At 44.1% G+C, this 18,526-nt stretch overlaps 1 protein-coding gene across 1 annotated transcript; it reads left to right on the top strand.

The window, feature by feature from the left end:
• The first annotated feature begins 9,681 nt into the window (after positions 1–9,681).
• Positions 9,682–15,654, top strand: LOC121324268 (extracellular tyrosine-protein kinase PKDCC-like). Its single transcript, XM_041265974.1, has 7 exons — positions 9,682–10,477; positions 11,434–11,550; positions 11,863–12,134; positions 12,710–12,789; positions 12,874–12,981; positions 13,265–13,441; positions 14,488–15,654. Exons 1-7 carry the CDS (start codon positions 9,878–9,880, stop codon positions 14,589–14,591), a joined length of 1,458 nt encoding a protein of 485 aa, XP_041121908.1. The 5' UTR covers positions 9,682–9,877; the 3' UTR covers positions 14,592–15,654.
• Positions 15,655–18,526: the final 2,872 nt, after the last annotated feature.

The following is an 18,526-nucleotide window of genomic DNA, read 5'->3' as shown; positions in this document are numbered from 1 at the left end:
GTTATTTTAAGTTTGTGTTTCTCCATTGTATGCATCTGTTTTGTATAGTATATTGTGTGCACTTTTCTATTAGTGATTATAAACTAATTTTGATGCAGGCAGATGTTCCAGAATGTCTTGCAGTAACACTGTTCTTGGACAATGCTGACTGATGCTCGAGAGGTGACCCTACAGCACCAGCCAGTCGAATTCACGTGTTAATGAACGCGTGCAGGGGCAGTGCCCCACCCTGGGGCCTCTCTTTCACAGCACAAGCAAAAGTGTCTTCGATGGACATCCTGCTAAGCAGTGGGGTGGGGAGAGTTAAGAGTAATTCTTTGTAGAAATCTGTATTAAAATACAATGTTTAAGAGCAGCAATCACACTGTATTTTGGCTTTTTGTGGGGGGGGGGGGAGCAGTAGAGTTCCTTGTAAATCAAGCGGTATTAGTTTTAGAGTCTATACAATTCTTACACTTTAGGTGTGATGTTATTTTTCACTTTTTTAAAGTCTGTTTTTCACAGCGAAGTCCCCGGCAGGTTTATTTCTTTTTTGCTGCCAGCAGGTTAGGCGCCGACACTTTCACTTTTCCAGCTATATTTCGGGATAAATCCGAATCCTGAAAAAAACAAAAGGCAGTTTTAAAATGACAAATGTATATTTTTTTTTTATTAACAAAGTTTAATATAAATGATTTTATGTTGCTGAGTCTAGCTCTTCAGAGATAGTCATTGCTGGTGCAAAGTCTAGCACAGTAATTGAAAGTTACCTTCACACTGCGAAACAGGTCTTTCTCTTGGGGTATCGTCTCTGGCGTGCATGAAGCTGTGCACACGGTTCAGGCAGCTAAAAAGAATGTTAAAACTCTTACTCGTATGTATTGGACATTGTGAGGGGTCTTTTGTAGATTTTGTAAATGTATTAAAAGCAGATAAACTGTTCTTGGGCTGTTCAGGTACCAGATCTCTTACCTTTGACTTTCTTCTGAGTTCCAGAGATAAGTTTCACCTTATATACACACACAGACACACTATACAATGCAAAATGTTAACCGGAAATATTTAAATGATACCGTACATTCAAGCTAACAAACGTAAATGTGGCTCTATTTCCTCTACATACCAACCTTTTGGAGCACTTGAATAAGGCAATACCATACCAGGTAGAAAGTGTGCAACCCAGGGATTCCTATGCTGGCACACAGGTCACAGGGTGTTAATTTCAACGTCTGACTAACCCTGTATCTAAACAAAACTGTTTATTTAAAAATGCACCTTTGGTCTTAAAACCACTGAAAAGTAGCTGGCTCACTTGTAGTTAGTGAGTGCTGTATAGGGTGAGCACACAGGCGCGGCGAACAGCAGCACATCCTCTGGGCGAGGCTGGCCCGTCAGAGTCAAGCAGGTTCTCCCCTTCCTGCAACAACACTCCATGGGTTAGGGTTAGGGGATTGCCACCAGGGAGTCTCAACTCCACAGTCAAGGTTTAAGGTTCAAACCTGCACTGCTTTCCAGTGCATGTGCGAGATATTTAAAAAGAGACACATCACAGCATCCCTCAGACCGTCTCAGCAACTGCTCTGTGTAGCTACTACTACATCAACCACCAAATGAAAAACAAACAGCAAACTTTGCGTAGTTCAGTTATATTCCTACACCTCTGACCAACAGCATCCATCTACAACAGATGTAACCGAAAGGCAAGCTGCAGCTCTTAAGCAATTTACCAGCTAATCACTGGAGTTGCAAGGGTGGAACTCCTCATACCTGCAAGAAACAGAGCAGAGGGTCAGTTTCAATATTTGAACAAGCAGTGGACCTTAACAGAGTAATATCAATAATACTTTATTTTTAACATGATGCTTTTCGCAATACAAATTGCTGCAAAGCGCGTCACATGAATAAAAACATTGACAAATTAATACAAGAATGCAAGAAAAGCAATAAAAACTAAAGAAACACACAGAACAGTAAAACAAGGCAGAGAATAAAAGGAACATCCTTTCAGCATAAAAACTCTCCATTAGAAGAGTGTGTTTTTAATCTTGTTTTAAAAGCAATGACACTTGGTGCTTCCCTTACAGAGCCAGGCTGATCATGCAGAGTTCACCTAATCGACAGATCTGAATGCTGTGGTATTTATTTTGGAGTATACTTCTTTAACAAGTGGAGCAGGAATATCCCTGCCCTATCATTTACAAACCTATTCACTGTATGTAGCAACGTTACAACAAAGTGCGTCAATAACCCTCCCAGGACATTACACTTAGCAAGCATGCGCACAGCAGCACAGCAGAGCTTAGATTATGCAAACAGCCCTGGGTATCCTGCCCTGTTGAGTGCTGTGCTCTTCTGCCCTGCTGCCAGAGAGAATGCCCCAGCCAGCCCTCAGTGTCTGGTGTCACAGACCAGTACTGTGTGTGATATACCTCCAGGGGATGCTTACGTGAGCAGTTCTTCAGGGGGCTTGTCCAGGTCCAAACTGGGCTTCTTCTCTCGCTTCTGTATTATATAGCCCTGTAATGTGTGAACAGCAAGCGTCATGAAAGTCAATCTATATCACAATTCACATCCCAATTGAGACCTATTAGCAGCTGCTACACGTGAAGATCTCGCATTCAGTGCCAATGACAGCGGCTTCTACAGAAACAGAGTCTGTGCTTTCATTTCAGTGGATGCCTTTAATCAAGCTGAGAGTGTACTTTCTCTTACAGACCCCCGAGACAGAATACACTCTCAACTTGATTAGAGACATTCACAGAACACTTCTACACATACAATACATGCATAGACACAAAGACACACAGTGTTCAGCTACAGATTCACTTCAGAAACCCTTCTGCTTGTTGGAGACACACAAGCTCCAGTCGGGTGCTTCGAGCAAACGCTGCAACAGTTCTTGATCCCTTTATTTTTATTTTTTTAGCAGCGCAGGAGCCAGTACCTTTCTGTGAAAGTCAGCAGCTCTCTCCATGAACTCCTCAGCGTTCTGCAGAGCAGCCAGTACCTTCAGCTCCTCTGAAACACAAAACCGCGTCTTCAATCACAGCTGCACTTGCTGCCTGAGATTCGTGTTTCCACTGACTTCTCAGTGAAGTGTTTCGGTTTAGTTCGAGTGTTCAGAGCGTACACCCCCTTATAGAAAGCGTACCATGAAGTCTTTGCATATCTTTATTTTGGTTATTCTGTTCATTTACCATCGATTACCATGTTTAGTAAAAAGCTTTACCATACCTCGCTATTCTTTACCATGCTGTATTACACTTCGCTTTTAATGTAAAAAAAAACACTTATAAGTTACAGATGATCAAAACAGACAACACATGCATTACCTTGAGAGATGTCAAACTGGGCATCTACTTGACAAAGCCAGGGAACCCAGCCCCAATCACGTAGTGTTCAATTAAAGTGGAGCCGTACGCTGAAAACCAGAAACATCGAGCAACATGGAATTTAAACCACTGCAATAGCTCTGTGTTAACCCTTCAATCGCTTCAAAACCCCTTCATCATTTTCACCACTGCAATAGCTCTGTGTTAACCCTTCATCGTCGCTTCACCACTGCAATAGCTCTGTGTTAACCCTTCACCACTGCAATAGCTCTGTGTTAACCCTTCATCGTCGCTTCACCGCTGCAATAGCTCTGTGTTACCCCTTCATCGTCGCTTCACCACTGCAATAGCTCTGTGTTACCCCTTCATCATCGCTTCACCACTGCAATAGCTCTGTGTTACCCCTTCATCGTCGCTTCACCACTGCAATAGCTCTGTGTTACCCCTTCATCCCTTCATCAATAGCTCTGTGTTCACCGTCGCTTCACTGCAATAGCTCTGTGTTACCTTCATCATGCTTCACCACTGCAATAGCCTGTGTTAACCCTTCATCGTCGCTTCACCACTGCAATAGCTCTGTGTTAACCCTTCATCGTCGCTTCACTCTGTGTTACTGCAATAGCTCTGTGTTAACCCTTCATTCACCACTCAATAGCTCTGTGTTAACTTCATCGTCGCTTCACCACTGCAATAGCTCTGTGTTAACCCTTCATCGTCGCTTCACCACTGCAATAGCTCTGTGTTATCGTCGCTTCACCCTGCAATAGCTCTGTGTTATTCATCGCTTCACCACTGCAATAGCTCTGTGTTAACCCTTCATCGTCGCTTCACCACTGCAATAGCTCTGTGTTAACCCTTCATCGTCGCTTCACCACTGCAATAGCTCTGTGTTAACCCTTCATCGTCGCTTCACATCACTGCAATAGCTCTGTGTTAACCCTTCATCATCGCTTCACCACTGCAATAGCTCTGTGTTAACCCTTCATCATCGCTTCACTGCAATAGCTCTGTGTTAATCCCTTCATCAATCGTGTTAACCCTTCACCACTGCAATAGCTCTGTGTTAATCCCTTCATCAATCGCTTCACCACTGCAATAGCTCTGTGTTAACCCTTCATCACCACTGCAATAGCTCTGTGTTAACACCGCTTCACTGCAATAGCTCTGTGTTAACCCTTCATCGTCGCTTCACCACTGCAATAGCTCTGTGTTAACCCTTCATCATCGCTTCACCACTGCAATAGCTCTGTGTTAACCATCTTCACCACTGCAATAGCTCTGTGGTAACCCTTCATCGTCGCTTCACCACTGCAATAGCTCTGTGTTAACCCTTCATCTCGCTTCACCACTGCAATAGCTCTGTGTTAACCCTTCATCGTCGCTTCACTGCAATAGCTCTGTGTTAACCCTTCATCGTCGCTTCACCGCTCCTGCAATAGCTCTGTGTTATCGTCGCTTCATCGCTTCACCACTGCAATAGCTCTGTGTTAACCCTTCATCATCGTCGCTTCACCACTCGCTTCACCACTGCAATAGCTCTGTGTTAATCCCTTCACCACTTCATTCATCGTCGCTTCACCACTGCAATAGCTCTGTGTTAACCCTTCATCGTCGCTTCACCACTGCAATAGCTCTGTGTTAACCCTTCATCGTCGCTTCACCACTGCAATAGCTCTGTGTTAACCCTTCATCGTCGCTTCACCACTGCAATAGCTCTGTGTTAACCCTTCATCGTCGCTTCACCACTGCAATAGCTCTGTGTTAACCCTTCATCGTCGCTTCACCACTGCAATAGCTCTGTGGTAACCCTTCATCGTCGCTTCACCACTGCAATAGCTCTGTGGTAACCCTTCATCGTCGCTTCACCACTGCAATAGCTCTGTGTTAACCCTTCATCGCTTCACCACTCGCTTCACCGCTTCACTGCAATAGCTCTGTGTTAACCCTTCATCGTCGCTTCACCACTGCAATAGCTCTGTGTTAACACCGCTTCACTGCAATAGCTCTGTGTTAACCCTTCATCCTTCATCGTCGCTTCACCACTGCAATAGCTCTGTGGTAACCCTTCATCGTCGCTTCACCACTGCAATAGCTCTGTGGTAACCCTTCATCGTCGCTTCACCACTGCAATAGCTCTGTGGTAACCCTTCATCATCGCTTCACCACTGCAATAGCTCTGTGGTAACCCTTCATCATCGCTTCACCACTGCAATAGCTCTGTGTTAACCCTTCATCGTCGCTTCACCACTGCAATAGCTGCAATAGCTCTGTGTTAACCCTTCATCGTCGCTTCAACACTGCAATAGCTCTGTGGTAACCCTTCATCGTCGCTTCACCACTGCAATAGCTCTGTGGTAACCCTTCATCGTCGCTTCACCACTGCAATAGCTCTGTGGTAACCCTTCATCGTCGCTTCACCACTGCAATAGCTCTGTGTTAACCCTTCACTATCACGTTGTATATGTCCCTGCACCCATAGAAGTCAGCACAGGGTTTAGAACATGTACTACCCCCACTATGGGTCCCCAAATACCTGCTGTGTGGGATTTATAATGATAAAACTAACACTGATTGAAACAGGTGCATGCAATGACAATGACATCCTGTACAGGACCCCTGTTTAAAGAAACAGATCATTCTTTTAAAGCTGTGGGTTTCCATTTGATTCACTGTCCAGCCTGCCAACCACACTCATGATGAAATACGAGTGCTTCTCTGCATCCTCGGAAACACTGAGCACAGCAGACTCACGAAGATGTGGATTAAGGATCCTCTTGAGCCATTCACCCTGCGGTGCATTCAACAATATTTCTGTAAGCCTTGAAAAAAAACATGAGAGAAACCCTCATTACTGTCATGACCGTTCCATTATTCAGAGCCTCCGAGTAAGAGCAGTGGTGTGACCTCGTGACTCTCTCAGTGTGTTGCCAAACAGGACTTTGTGCCAAGCAGGTATTTATATAACTTTCACTACCAGTCTATGCACTTTCAGCAAGTTGTGTCAAGCAAAAAGTGTCAGAAAAACGCACTGGAAATGTAACTTCAGACTGAGTTGTAATTATAGAAGCACAATATTAAGCATGGCGATGGCACTTTTTGTAATGCTTTTGATTTGTACACAGTTAAACCCAGACAGTCTTTCCCTGAAAGTATGAAAACAATCTGATGTCAGAACAGAAACTGAGAGATTCCCCCTGAATCAAGAGCTGAAGACGTGTCTGGAACAGAATCCCACAGGCTGAAAAAGCAGCGCGTCAATCCCCTGAACAAGAGCCGCTTCCAGACATCAATACCTCTCCAGGCTCATCAGAGGCTGGGCTGCCTTGGCGTTTTCCACAGGGTAGCGCTCCCTCACAGCAATCTTCACGTCTTCTGCCTCTGCTGTTCGAAACCTCAGCAGGTTCAGAATGGTGTATTCGTGGTCTGTGAGAACGATATTCCCCTGAAACACACCCAACGACAACACGTGTCTTCAGTTTACGTTCATGGCAAAGCCTGAAGGCATCGTGTTCTTGGGCCATTCAAACTCTGCCGTGTGAATCCTGATCCCTCAAGCAGAAGAACAGCTTTGGAGTCCGGTCTGTAAATCAAACACACCAAAATTCAACACGATCTTCCTCTAGTATGTAAATACAGATATACAGAGTATTTTATGTTCAATATCTACCATTTCTTTATTTATTTACTTTTTCTTGCGTCGTCTCATTATTGACCTCTAAAAAGTTTACTGAACCACACTTGAGTTATCAAAATAGAATTTAAAAAAAAAAGTCTGAAATAAAACATTCCTTAAAAGAGCAAAACAGTCCTTCAAATTTTGTTTTGAAGGCCTGCAAAGTCAAAAAGGTCAAAACAGTAGAACAGGAATGGAAATCTGTAAATAACTCTCCTATCTCCCAGTCTAAACCATTCTCGGTTTCACTGTGCATTTAGACACACATTAGAGCCAGCAAGCTCTGGCGTGTACGATCCAGCTCACAGCCGGAACGACCTCCCATTGCTATGGTATAGGACGGTGGGTTACGTCCCTGGATCTCGGTGGTGTTGGGAATGTGTTATCCGTGCAGTCTGCAGAAGTACCGGGTTACTGATGCTGTACTGAGCGTGTCTGTTCACAGTCCCACTCCCTGAATCTCGATCTTTACAGGACACCGTGAGGCTGGGTTCAAACACATATATACAGTGGCCTGGCTACAGGTCGTAACGTTGCGATAAACTCAACAATTACTTTTGCAGTCGGATGAGATAAGTCTTGGTGTCTATATCGTAGACGTTGTTCACCCTCATTCCGAGCAAGCTGTGAAAAACGGCCAAAACAATTTACAGCAAACAAAGTTACAGCCGTTGTGGAAAAGAATTACGTGGCAGCGGTTTAATTTAAAAAATAAGGGTGCCGAGCATATTAACCCGATTACAAAGATCTGATTATAGTCTGATTAAGGGCAGAAACACTGCTGGGATGGTGTACACTGGATGGTTCTAGCAATGGCACTGGTAAAACAGTGTTTATATAATGAGTTACAGAATCCCCGCCTGCACCGCACGCACGGTGTCGGGGGTCCGCACTAAGCTCCGTATCGACAGGGTGTTCTCGGGGGAGCCCGGGATCAGAGGTGGGATTGCGCCGGTGAATGGACGCTGCAGTGCAGCCAGGGAGACACAGCGAAACACGGTCTTCCACAGCAGTCATTTTTCTTCCCTGTTTACAAACACGTGTTTTTTTTTTTTTTTTTTTTTAGATAAATATCAGTTAATAGAAGCAGCTGTATTTAAAATGCGTGTGAAAAGACAGTATGTATTTAAAACAGAACAACACTGCCCTGAAACCAGTATAGGGCGCTGTTGGGTTTAAAGATTATTTAGCTGCATTGAACTTTGTGTTATTTGATTTATTTATTTGTACCACTAGACGTCGCTGTTTGGCTAACAAGTCAGTAGTGTGTGTCTGTTAACACCGTCCTAAGTGCAAAATGTATACTGCTCTTCGTAAATAATAATAATAATAATTAATTTTAACTTAAATGTTCTTAAATTCATTTGAAGTATGTATATTGTTATATGCATTCATTTAACAAGTTGTGAATCATTAAACAATATACTTGCATTTGAAATTAGAATAGCGTTTACAATTATTCGAATTCTTACACTTGAGTCTAGTAGTCAGTACTGTCTTACATGCCACTTTCAACGTGACCCTACTTCAGATATTTTACAAAGGTTTTGAAAGGGTGTCTGTGTGCTTACTCAGTGTTCGCTATTGGTAGATATGATTACAGCTCTCAAGATGAACGCATTTGTATCGCCGGTAATCTCCCCTTGCCTTCCCCGTCGTTATCTACACATGTACCATACTCTGCCATGGTTTGCCATGCTGTCCCTATGCTTTACACCTTGCTATGTCTTTACCTGTAATATATAGGGATACAGACACCTCTCGAAACGTGTTTGTCACTGTGCAGCTACGTGAAGCAAACCGACCCACCTGCTCTATTCTACTGGAGCAGGGTAGCTCAAGAAACATATACTGCATTCAAATCCTTACCACAGTGCAAACAGAACTCGCTTTTGTGTTGTAATTATCACCACATTATCTCAATGGGAGAATCGGAATGCGTGTCTCCAGTGGTTTTGGCGTTCTGTGAGTTCAATAGGCACCCTGTTAATCTTAACCCATTACGATGCGATGTAAAGAAAGGGCATTAGGACAGCACCCCCCGGGCTCGGGCCATTGTCTCGTGATGGGGGGGCTGTTGAGCATTGATGAGTTTTATGCAAAGTGAGGTATGCAACAGAAAAGAGCGACGCATTTTCTATTGACTACACATTGCATTGGGCTTAATGTAATGAGGACAGTGTATTTACAGCGCGGTTCAGCTTAACCACACCTTAACTACAAACATTGCAGTCCGCAACCGCATAGTTATGATACAGGGATCATGGTGACGGTTCGCATTATCTATTTATTATTCAGGTTCGTTTTACCAGACTATCAGGCAATGCCACCGGCACGCGTCCCGTGCCTTGTTCGGTGCTAATCGGCCTCGCATCGTCAGTTTTACGATCCCACCTTGGTGAGAACGACCAATTCCCGTAATCGTGTATATCTACCCTGTCGTCTTGTACTATACATGTACTAATGTATTGATTTATAAGCTTTGTTTACTGGTCTTTCGTTCCGTGGTGTCAAAAGAAAAACGACATGTCGTGATCTAATCAGACGGAAGAGAGAGCATACTGCCGCTATACAGCGCGTACCTACGCGCTCACAGTTCTGCGTGGGTATTGCAACATTAATCCAGTAGCCCGTGGGGTGGAGCGCAACACTCGTGTAAATAGAAATAGCCACGAGAAGGTGTGGTTTAGAGTGGAGTTCATTAGAGAGACCCGCCCGTTTGCTGGGCGTGTTAGTGAATGGCTCCACGCATGGTATACAGTACCTGCGATTCTCCTGACACGGAGCTCAGCTGCAGCTGCACGCACAACAGGCGTATTCTGTTACAGCCGGAGTGCAGTGAAAACATCTGCTCGGGATATTATTATTGTTAATAACAGCACACTCCTACACAATGCAGCACAGCCTAAGCATCGCTCTGTCCTCCGCAGCGCTTGTCGCCCTCGTCCTCCTTCTCGCCGCTAAGGTTTCCATGGATAGCGGATATGTGCGTTTACGCGAGAGGGATTTTACCAATGGAAAATACAACTCCGTCGGGGTCTCGCAGCGTAATGCCTTACTGAGTGAAATCAAGGAGAGGCACAGGGGACTCCTACCGTACTATAATGGTTCCGCCTGGGGCTTTTCATTGAAATATCGAAAGGGACCGGCGGATTTGGGGCTGGATACCCTTTCGAGGACCCTTGAGAAGATGGACGAGGTGAATGTGAAAGCTCTCAACACAGGCGCCATCAGCGCTGCTGCTGGATGCGAGGAGCTGCGCTCCATGCGTCACTTTGAGTTCCTTGGTTCGGGCTACACAAAGCTTGTATTAAAAGGGGTTTTACCGAACAGCACGGCTGTTGCGCTGAAATCCGTGAACCGACAAGGGGTTGACATGAAGCGCTGCGCGGAGCGGTTTGGAGACGTGGAGGGCTGCTACAGACTGGTGTCTTACAAACTCATCAAAGAGATCGTTCTGCTTCAAAGACTGCAGCACCCTAATATCATCAAGGTAAGATCTGCGGTATGAATCATCGGGGACTGTGTCGACTAGACCCGTGCACACAGAGTACGCCGCTGTTCTGACAGGAGACCAAGCCCGTTTAGGCGTCAAAGATACACCTCACGACTTTAATAACACCTCTTGTTAACACTCCGAGTTCAGTGTCATTCAGTGGAGCCCCAGGTCTCCTGCACGGTGGTAAAGATGACACAAAGTGACAATTAGGTGTCAAAGGGTATGTGACATCGTAGCCTCCGAACGGTGGCTTTAGAAAACTATTATTATTATTATTATTATTATTATTATTATTATTATTATTATTATTATTATTTGCTCAGGATGTTTTATTTTTGATATTAAAGATTTTTTTTAACACTGTATTTCTATATTGAAATGTTATTAACGAATCCTGCCCTGATTGAATTAGTGCCACATCTCCTGGGTTACAGTTACACCAGGGACACAAAGACAGTCCGCAAAGTAAAGAACAGAAATACATTCATTTAAAAACAAGAGACCCCTTAAACACACTGTGTCTCTTTACACTTTATAAAATTGGTTTTCGTCACATTGCTTGAGTGGCAGCTTTAAATGAGCTAGCAACATAACAGGATGGCTTTCTCTTCCACTCACACGCTGTCCTTTTCACATACAGTACTGCGTACTCCAGCGGGGCGGCGTGCATACAGACAGGATGACTCTGATCACCTCACAACTACATTTCAGACTCTGATAAAATGCACCAAACCCTGCAATGCACACAGGAACACAGGAGATGTGTGGCATTGCTGTGTGTCACGTTAATATTTATAGCATCCCGCTAATGCCATTGGGATAGGTCATGCTTAGACTCTGAATCGTCTGTATTATTAGCTGTGTCAGTGCTGTGGTTTTGGTTTGTTCTAGTTTACAAAGGCATGTGCTGATTCTGAGCTCCTCTGTTTCTCCTCCTGTCCCTCTCACAGCTCCAAGGTCATTGCTATAGGAGTGACCCGGGCGTGAGGGTCACCGCAGTGCTGGAGCTGGGCTTCCCTCTGGAGATGATTCAGCTCCTGCAGACCCCCTGGGAGGAGCGCTTTCGGGTAAGACAGCAGAGACAGGGGTTCAATCAGCAGCCACAGGCTCCCCACTGAGCAGGGCTGGGGGCTGGGGGCTGGAGAATCAGAGCCTGCAAAGGGACTGGTCCTGCTGCAGCATGCACAACACTGGCAGGGCAATCCTGCTTAAACACAGGAATGGACACATTGTCTTTCATACCAGCTAGGAAGCTTTGTAAATCTGAATTTTCTTTTGTGTAAAGTCTGCACGCAATGGCAGTGTGTGTGCGTACCCTTGTTGTTTAATGTAGTGCTGCTGTTTCTAACAGAGGTCTCTTTCTGGGTTTCTTGCTGCAGGTCTGCATGAGTCTGGTTAAGCTGCTCCACTACCTGGCCAGCTCTCCCCTCGGCTCGGTGTCTCTCCTGGATTTCCAGCCTCGTCAGTTTGTCACCGTGGACGGGGAGCTGAAGCTGAGCGATATCGACGATGCCGTGGCGGGGGAGCTGTCCTGCAGGGAGGACCGCGACTGCACGCTCCAGTTTCCCACCAGGAACTTCACCTCCCCCTGCTCCGCGGACGGACAGTGCAGAGGGCTGAACGAGAAAAGAAACCTTTATAATGCATTCAGGTATGGAGAACCACTGCACCGTGCACACAGCTCCCTTTTAAAACCTGAATCAGAACCACTGCACCGTGCACACAGCTCCCTTTTAAAACCTGAATCAGAACCACTGCACCGTGCACACAGCTCCCTTTTAAAACCTGAATCAGAACCACTGCACCGTGCACACAGCTCCCTTTTAAAACCTGAATCAGAACCACTGCACTGTGCACACAGCTCCCTTTTAAAACCTGAATCAGAACCACTGCACCGTCCACACAGCTCCCTTTTAAAACCTGAATCAGAACCACTGCGCCGTGCACACAGCTCCCTTTTAAAAAGCATTGTGAACAATACATTCCCTCAACACCCTGTAGCAGGAGATACAGGTTGGGTTCAAATAGTTGGGGTGAAAGGATTAAGTGGTACAGCAAATGAATTGAATTACATTGAACACAAAAACAGTATACAGTGCTTGAATAATTTCCTAGTCCCTGTATGTGATACAGTACGCCGGCCTGTCCCTTGTTGCAGAGCTGTGACTCTGTGTTGTTTCATTGCTCTGGCTGCTTGTGATTGAGTCCTGGCTCTTTATGTTTCAGATATTTCTTCACATATCTGCTGCCGCACCGTGCACCTCCCACACTGCAGCCCCTTCTGGATCGGATTATGAATTCCACAGGTAAGAAGCAGCACAGTTTCAACCTCTTTCATCCTAAACAAGTGAAGCGTGGATTAAACAGCTAACTGTTTTCTATTCCTCAAGGGGACCTGAGCAGCGGGATAAACAAGACAATGGAAGCATTCCAAGAGATTTTGTATTTGTACAAGTCTGGGCAATATTTGCAAAACGTGTCATCTTCCATATTAAAAGGTAAATATCTGAAATATTTTTTTGCACAATGTGAGTCTCAGGATTGCTGTTGTTTTCCAAGGGTGTCTCCCAGCATTTTCCCCACCAAACACTTGAACAGATCTGTGCTCCAGTGTGTAATGCATCACCATTGCAGTTATAGTGACTGTTGCTAAGAATTTCTTTTCTCTAAATTCCTAATTACACCTTTATCTTTGTTTGCATCAAACCCTGAATTGATTTGGTGATATCATTGCACCACACATACTGCATTCTACAATTGCTACTGTTCTTTGTCTTCCAGATTACATATTATTAAAGGGATTTAGAATGAAGGAAAGCAACGACTACAAATGCTGGCCGTCCTACAAGCAGCAGAGCTGTTTGCTGTCTGTTCACAACACGAAGGAGGCTGCAGGAATCTGTAACTCTCACTCCCAGTGCCAGGGCTTCAGTGTGGATCAGCAGAGAACCTGGACAGGTAGGCTCAGTACACCTTGTCACACAAATCAATCCCTTCATCCAACACTTGTACATGATTTGCAGAAGAAATTCCAAATAGATTCTAAAGTTCAAGTCCCAGCTCTCTAGATTTTATAGAATTATTGTACTTGGTAGTTGATAGCAAGGGATTTTTTTTTTAACTGTAGGATTTTAAAATTAAAAACAAACATTATTTAAAATATGTTGCATTTCACATTGCATGAAGGAGTGTATTCAACTCTGCCCAAACAGTTAATTAATGTTTAGGGCTCTAACGAATTAATTTGATAAATGTATTTCATCAGCTGTAAACATGTTATTGGCATGTGTGTGTGTGTGTGCGCGTGTGTGTGTGTGCATGTGCGTGTGCGTGTGTGTATGTGTGTGTGTGTGTGTGTATGGCGCACGTGTATGTGCGTGTGTGTGTGTGGCGCACATGTGCATGTGTGTGTGTGTGTGTGGCGTGCACGTGTGTGTGTGTTTGTGTGTGTGTGTGTGTGTATGGCGCACTTCTGTGTGCGTGTGTGTGTGGCGCATGTGTGTGCGTGTGTGTTTATGTGTGTGGCGTGCACGTGCGTGTGTGTGTGTGTGTATCGTGTGTGCATGTGTGTGTGGCGCACATGGGTATGTGTGTGTGTGTGAGTGTGGCGCACATGTGCATGTGTGTGTGTGTGTGTGTGTGTGTGTGTGTGTGTATCGTGTGTGCGTGTGCGTACACATACTGTACTGTACTTTCCAAAACAATGCCTGAGGCTTTCAGAGGGTCTTTTGACACTCATATCAGAGGATTTGGGGATTAAGTGTGAGTGTAATTAGAATTCCTGAGGCTGCTATCCACTAAATTCAATCAGTTACAGAGTCACAGCTGTTTAAAAAAAAAAGAAAGAAAGAAAAAAAAAAACTTTTGATAAGTGAAGCATAACTTTAATCTCCAAAGAACTCAAAGCCATATTTCACTTTGAACATATTTTGGGTCAGAGTGTAGACTTAATTGCATTTGTGCATCTAAGTGAATAAGTTTAATTGAGCTCTTTTTTCCTGCAGGGCGGTACCTCGCGTCATTCAGAAGTGGTTTTGGTGATCTGATACCAGATGTTAACTCTGCAATCTATGTGAAGAAGGGCGCTGGCTTCAGGGCAACGACATGAAGAAGGAACAAGATCACAAGGGGAAGGGAAAAGAAACGGAGAGGAATGTTTGAAGTAAATTAATATGATATATTTCTATGATGTGTGTTTTTTTTTTTTTTTTGCACTGGGTTGTTTGATCTTTGTGTCAGCCTATGATATCTGCAAGGGATCTCATTAGCAGAAACGACTTGTTCTACATTATTGTTCTGATTTGTGTGGCTGTTTTGTTTTTGTAGTGTTGTGCTCATTGTGATACATTCCGTTCTTCAAGGCTGGGTTTCACTTCAAGGAAGCCGCAGAAATCAGAGGCATTCCTAGAACTGAACCACACCCTGCATCTCATACAGTTGTGCTTTTGATAATGCAGCATCCACTGTGCTGTGATGCCTTACTGTACAAGCAGCAGAGCATGAAGCTGCATCCAAAGGGTTCTTTACCACACTGCCCCTGACTTCAAATAGCTGATCACAGAAAACAGCCAATCCAAAATGGGGCTGGGGGCTCGCTAGTAGAACCTTGCCCTACTCTGCTGCTGCTGGCAGATAGCAGCCAAGCCGACCCAAATCAGCTGCTGGAAAAACCGCTGTGGTGTGGACTTGCCTTTAGACTCTTGGAAGTGGAAATCACAACAGAAGAGAGGTGAATGCAAGCAGTCATCTCTGCACCAGAGTGTGTTAAAGGCAATGCACGTGTCTATAGGGGCTGCTTCAGGATGCTCTACCAGCTTGCAGAAGCCTGTCTTTGTTACCTGTGTGATTGTATTGACTGTGTTTGTGTCTGGCAGGTGTAAGTACCTGTGTGATTGTATTGATTCAGTATTGGGCTTGTAAGCTGCTGTAGAAAGTGGCAGGACCAGAAGATGACACCTGAATCAGTTTGAACATGCTGACTGATGTGAGAACTGTATCACGATGTTTGTAACATGTGTTTGATTGTGCTTGAATCGTGAGACCATGCCCTGTGGGTATAATCTGACCTTATAGGTCATGTTCATTCTTTCAGAGAAAGATCCCAAACAGTATTTATGAAACTGGAAATGTATGTAAGTGTAAAATATTATATAAAATAAAGCAAATTTGAAAGCTGCTATCATGTCATAGAACTGTGTGAAGTAGATATGCATCCTTTAAAAACTCTTCAAAATAGAAAATCAATTAATTTACATTATTCTTATACATTGCGTACATTCTTTAACTAAAAGTGTGTATGTATCTGTATGTGTGAATATCTGTGTGTGTGTGTGTGTGTGCACGCATCTATGTGTATATCTGTGTGTGTGTAGTGTGTGTGTGTGTAGTGTGTGTGTGTGTACTGTGTGTGTGTAGTATGTGTGTAGTGTACGTGTGTGTGTATATGTGTTTGTTTGTGCGTGTATATCTGTGTTTATGTGTGTAGTGTGTGTACTGTGTGTGTGTAGTATGTGTGTAGTGTACATGTGTGTGTGTGTGTATATGTGTTTGTGTGTGCGTGTATATCTGTGTGTAGTGTATGTGTGTGTGTGTGTGTGTGTCTATCTGTGTGTAGTGTGTGTGTGTGGTACTGTGTGTGTGTAGTATGTGTGTAGTGTACGTGTGTGTGTATATCTGTGTAGTGTGTAGTGTCTGTGTATATCTGTGTATGTGTGTAGTGTGTGTACTGTGTGTGTGTAGTATGTGTGTAGTGTACGTGTGTGTGTATATCTGTGTGTAGTGTGTAGTGTCTGTGTATATCTGTGTGTATGTGTGTAGTGTGTGTACTGTGTGTGTGTAGTATGTGTGTAGTGTACGTGTGTGTGTGTGTGTGTATGTGTGTGTATGAACCCACCCAAGTGTATAGTTTTGAAAACATGACAGTTTGTTGCACAAATATAAAGAGTGCAGGCCTGGAAGAGGAATGCAGATTATCACCTGTGGGGTCATTATATCTTAATTATTACATATCAATACCCTCCAAATTGTAGCCTTTTGTTGTGGAAAGCAGAAAGCCTGCATAATTTCAGAAAACAGTCCAAACAATTCAAGTAAATCTCTTTTTAGCACAACAATGGGTCGCCATCAGCCTTATAAGGAGATGCTATTCAGGTAATGTGCTTGTGAGATAAATAGTCCTGAAGGGCTAAGCCTCCCTGTGTTTGTGTGGGGGAGGAAAGGCATTGTCTCAGTGCTGGCCCGCTGTGTCCTGTCTTCAGGGCTTCAGATAACTGTGTTTTCATGTCAACAAGTGGGCAGGCTACATGACACTGCATTAAGAAGAGCTGATGGTGACATTTCATGAGAAACTATGTACTTGATGAAGCTTTACACTGATGATGTCATAAAAAAAACTCTTATTCCTGGTTAACAATCATAAAAACCATTTCAAGATGTTTTATGAATGGATCCTGTTGCTAACGTGTGACTGAGTATCGTTCATATTACAAACTGAATAAGAAACGATCCCAGATGTCCTCCCCTTGAACACAACACTAGAAAGCTAGATAACCTTTGAACCCTCAGCAGAGGCCTACGCTGATGTGATAAAGAGGCACAAGCCGTAGCGATGACACAGCCCTCTGCGAATGTGGCTACTGTTTTTCAGCGTTGCTAAGCATGCCTTACCGCTCGGGCCGTCACTATTTAAAAGCACGCAGAACACCGAAGACAAAGGGGCTGCTAGCTTTCAGGCAGAGGCATGCAGTCTGGTTTGGAAGAATCTGCAGGTACACACCAGGCCCTTGATTTGCACTTTGAAAGAGCAGAGAAAGAGCTGTATTATTGATTGCAAATACAGAGCAGATCTATTGAACCATGAAAGAGAGCTGAGTGCGCCAGGTCATTCTCTTGAAGCGAGAGGGATCATTTATCCCTTTGAAGAGGAGACATGATCCATCAGGCTCCTGTACTGTGGAAGACAGGCTCAGGACTTCCATGAAAGATTGAAAGGCTGATATCTGCTGAGAGGCTACTGTTCACTTCAGCAAGGGTAGCAGGTCTTGTAACTCCCAGGTCAGCACCCTTTATTCTTTACTGGGCCCAGAAAGAGGTTTCCAGCAGGGCTGTTCAACAGTCCATTACATTCCTGATCTTCCAGCTGTTTACGCATGTGTGTGTGTCTATTTTGTGCGTGTGTGTATCTATGTTGTGTGAGTGTGTGTGTGTGTGTGTGTGTGTGTCAGGTCAATCAGTTATTGGTATAGCCTAGTTCAATTAGAAGGTATGCAAGGCCAGTATTAAAATTAATACTGGAAACCTTTTGAATTTTGCAAAGCTGGGATGGGTCTCATATACAACGCACTTGACCTCAACAGGTTTCCTCCTGGCGCTGAAGTGAGGTCAGAAGTTGATGTAATTGAGACACGTCCACATTACAGCTGCAATTAACTCCTGCTTGTAAACGTGCTAACAAGTTGTTTTCAGACCCATTACTCAGAGACACACAAACCAACCCCAGTCAGGTCCTGGCTCCCACACAGGAAAACTGAGACTTCAGCTGCTTTCAAAAATTCCACCTTAGAGGTTTATCATAGTAATAGTATCCCAGTGTGATAAAGCACAGTGACAGCAAAGGTAAAGCACACGCAAGCATTGTAAAGAAACATGTGGCATGGTAACTCACATTAATCAAACTAAGGTAAGCTGTAGTAAATGCATCGTGTAACCACGGGAAAACTGCAAAAGTACAGCGGTAAACTTTTATAAACAAGGCTTGCTATTGATGGAAAGCTAGTGTTTTCAGAACGCAGGATCGAGTTCAGCATGGGCACTCGTCAGAGCGCTGCAGGCATCATGTCCTCATTTTTATTTGAATGTATTTTATTGTGTTTGTTTAAGCACTGAAAGGGTGTTTGCTGATGGAATTCGCTCCTGGGTTGACTCAGGAAGCTGTAAGTCACTCAGGGACTCTTCAGGAGAAGTGCTTAATGCATTTATTACATCTAGCAAGAGAAAGACTTGTGTACTGCATTAATGAAGATGGTAAAGTCGTTAAAGCAATCA

Source organism: Polyodon spathula, chromosome 12 (genome assembly GCF_017654505.1).
Source record: "Polyodon spathula isolate WHYD16114869_AA chromosome 12, ASM1765450v1, whole genome shotgun sequence".
NCBI lineage: Eukaryota > Metazoa > Chordata > Actinopteri > Acipenseriformes > Polyodontidae > Polyodon > Polyodon spathula.
This window is presented reverse-complemented; position numbering and strand designations above follow the sequence as displayed.

Coding starts and splice junctions, on each gene's coding strand:
- LOC121324268 (XM_041265974.1), top strand. CDS start 9,878: ATGCAGCACAGCCTAAGCATCGCTCTGTCCTCCGCAGCGCTTGTCGCC. Junction 12,790..12,873: donor TCGGATTATGAATTCCACAG/GTAAGAAGCAGC, acceptor CTATTCCTCAAG/GGGACCTGAGCAGCGGGATA. Junction 13,442..14,487: donor TCAGCAGAGAACCTGGACAG/GTAGGCTCAGTA, acceptor TTTTTCCTGCAG/GGCGGTACCTCGCGTCATTC.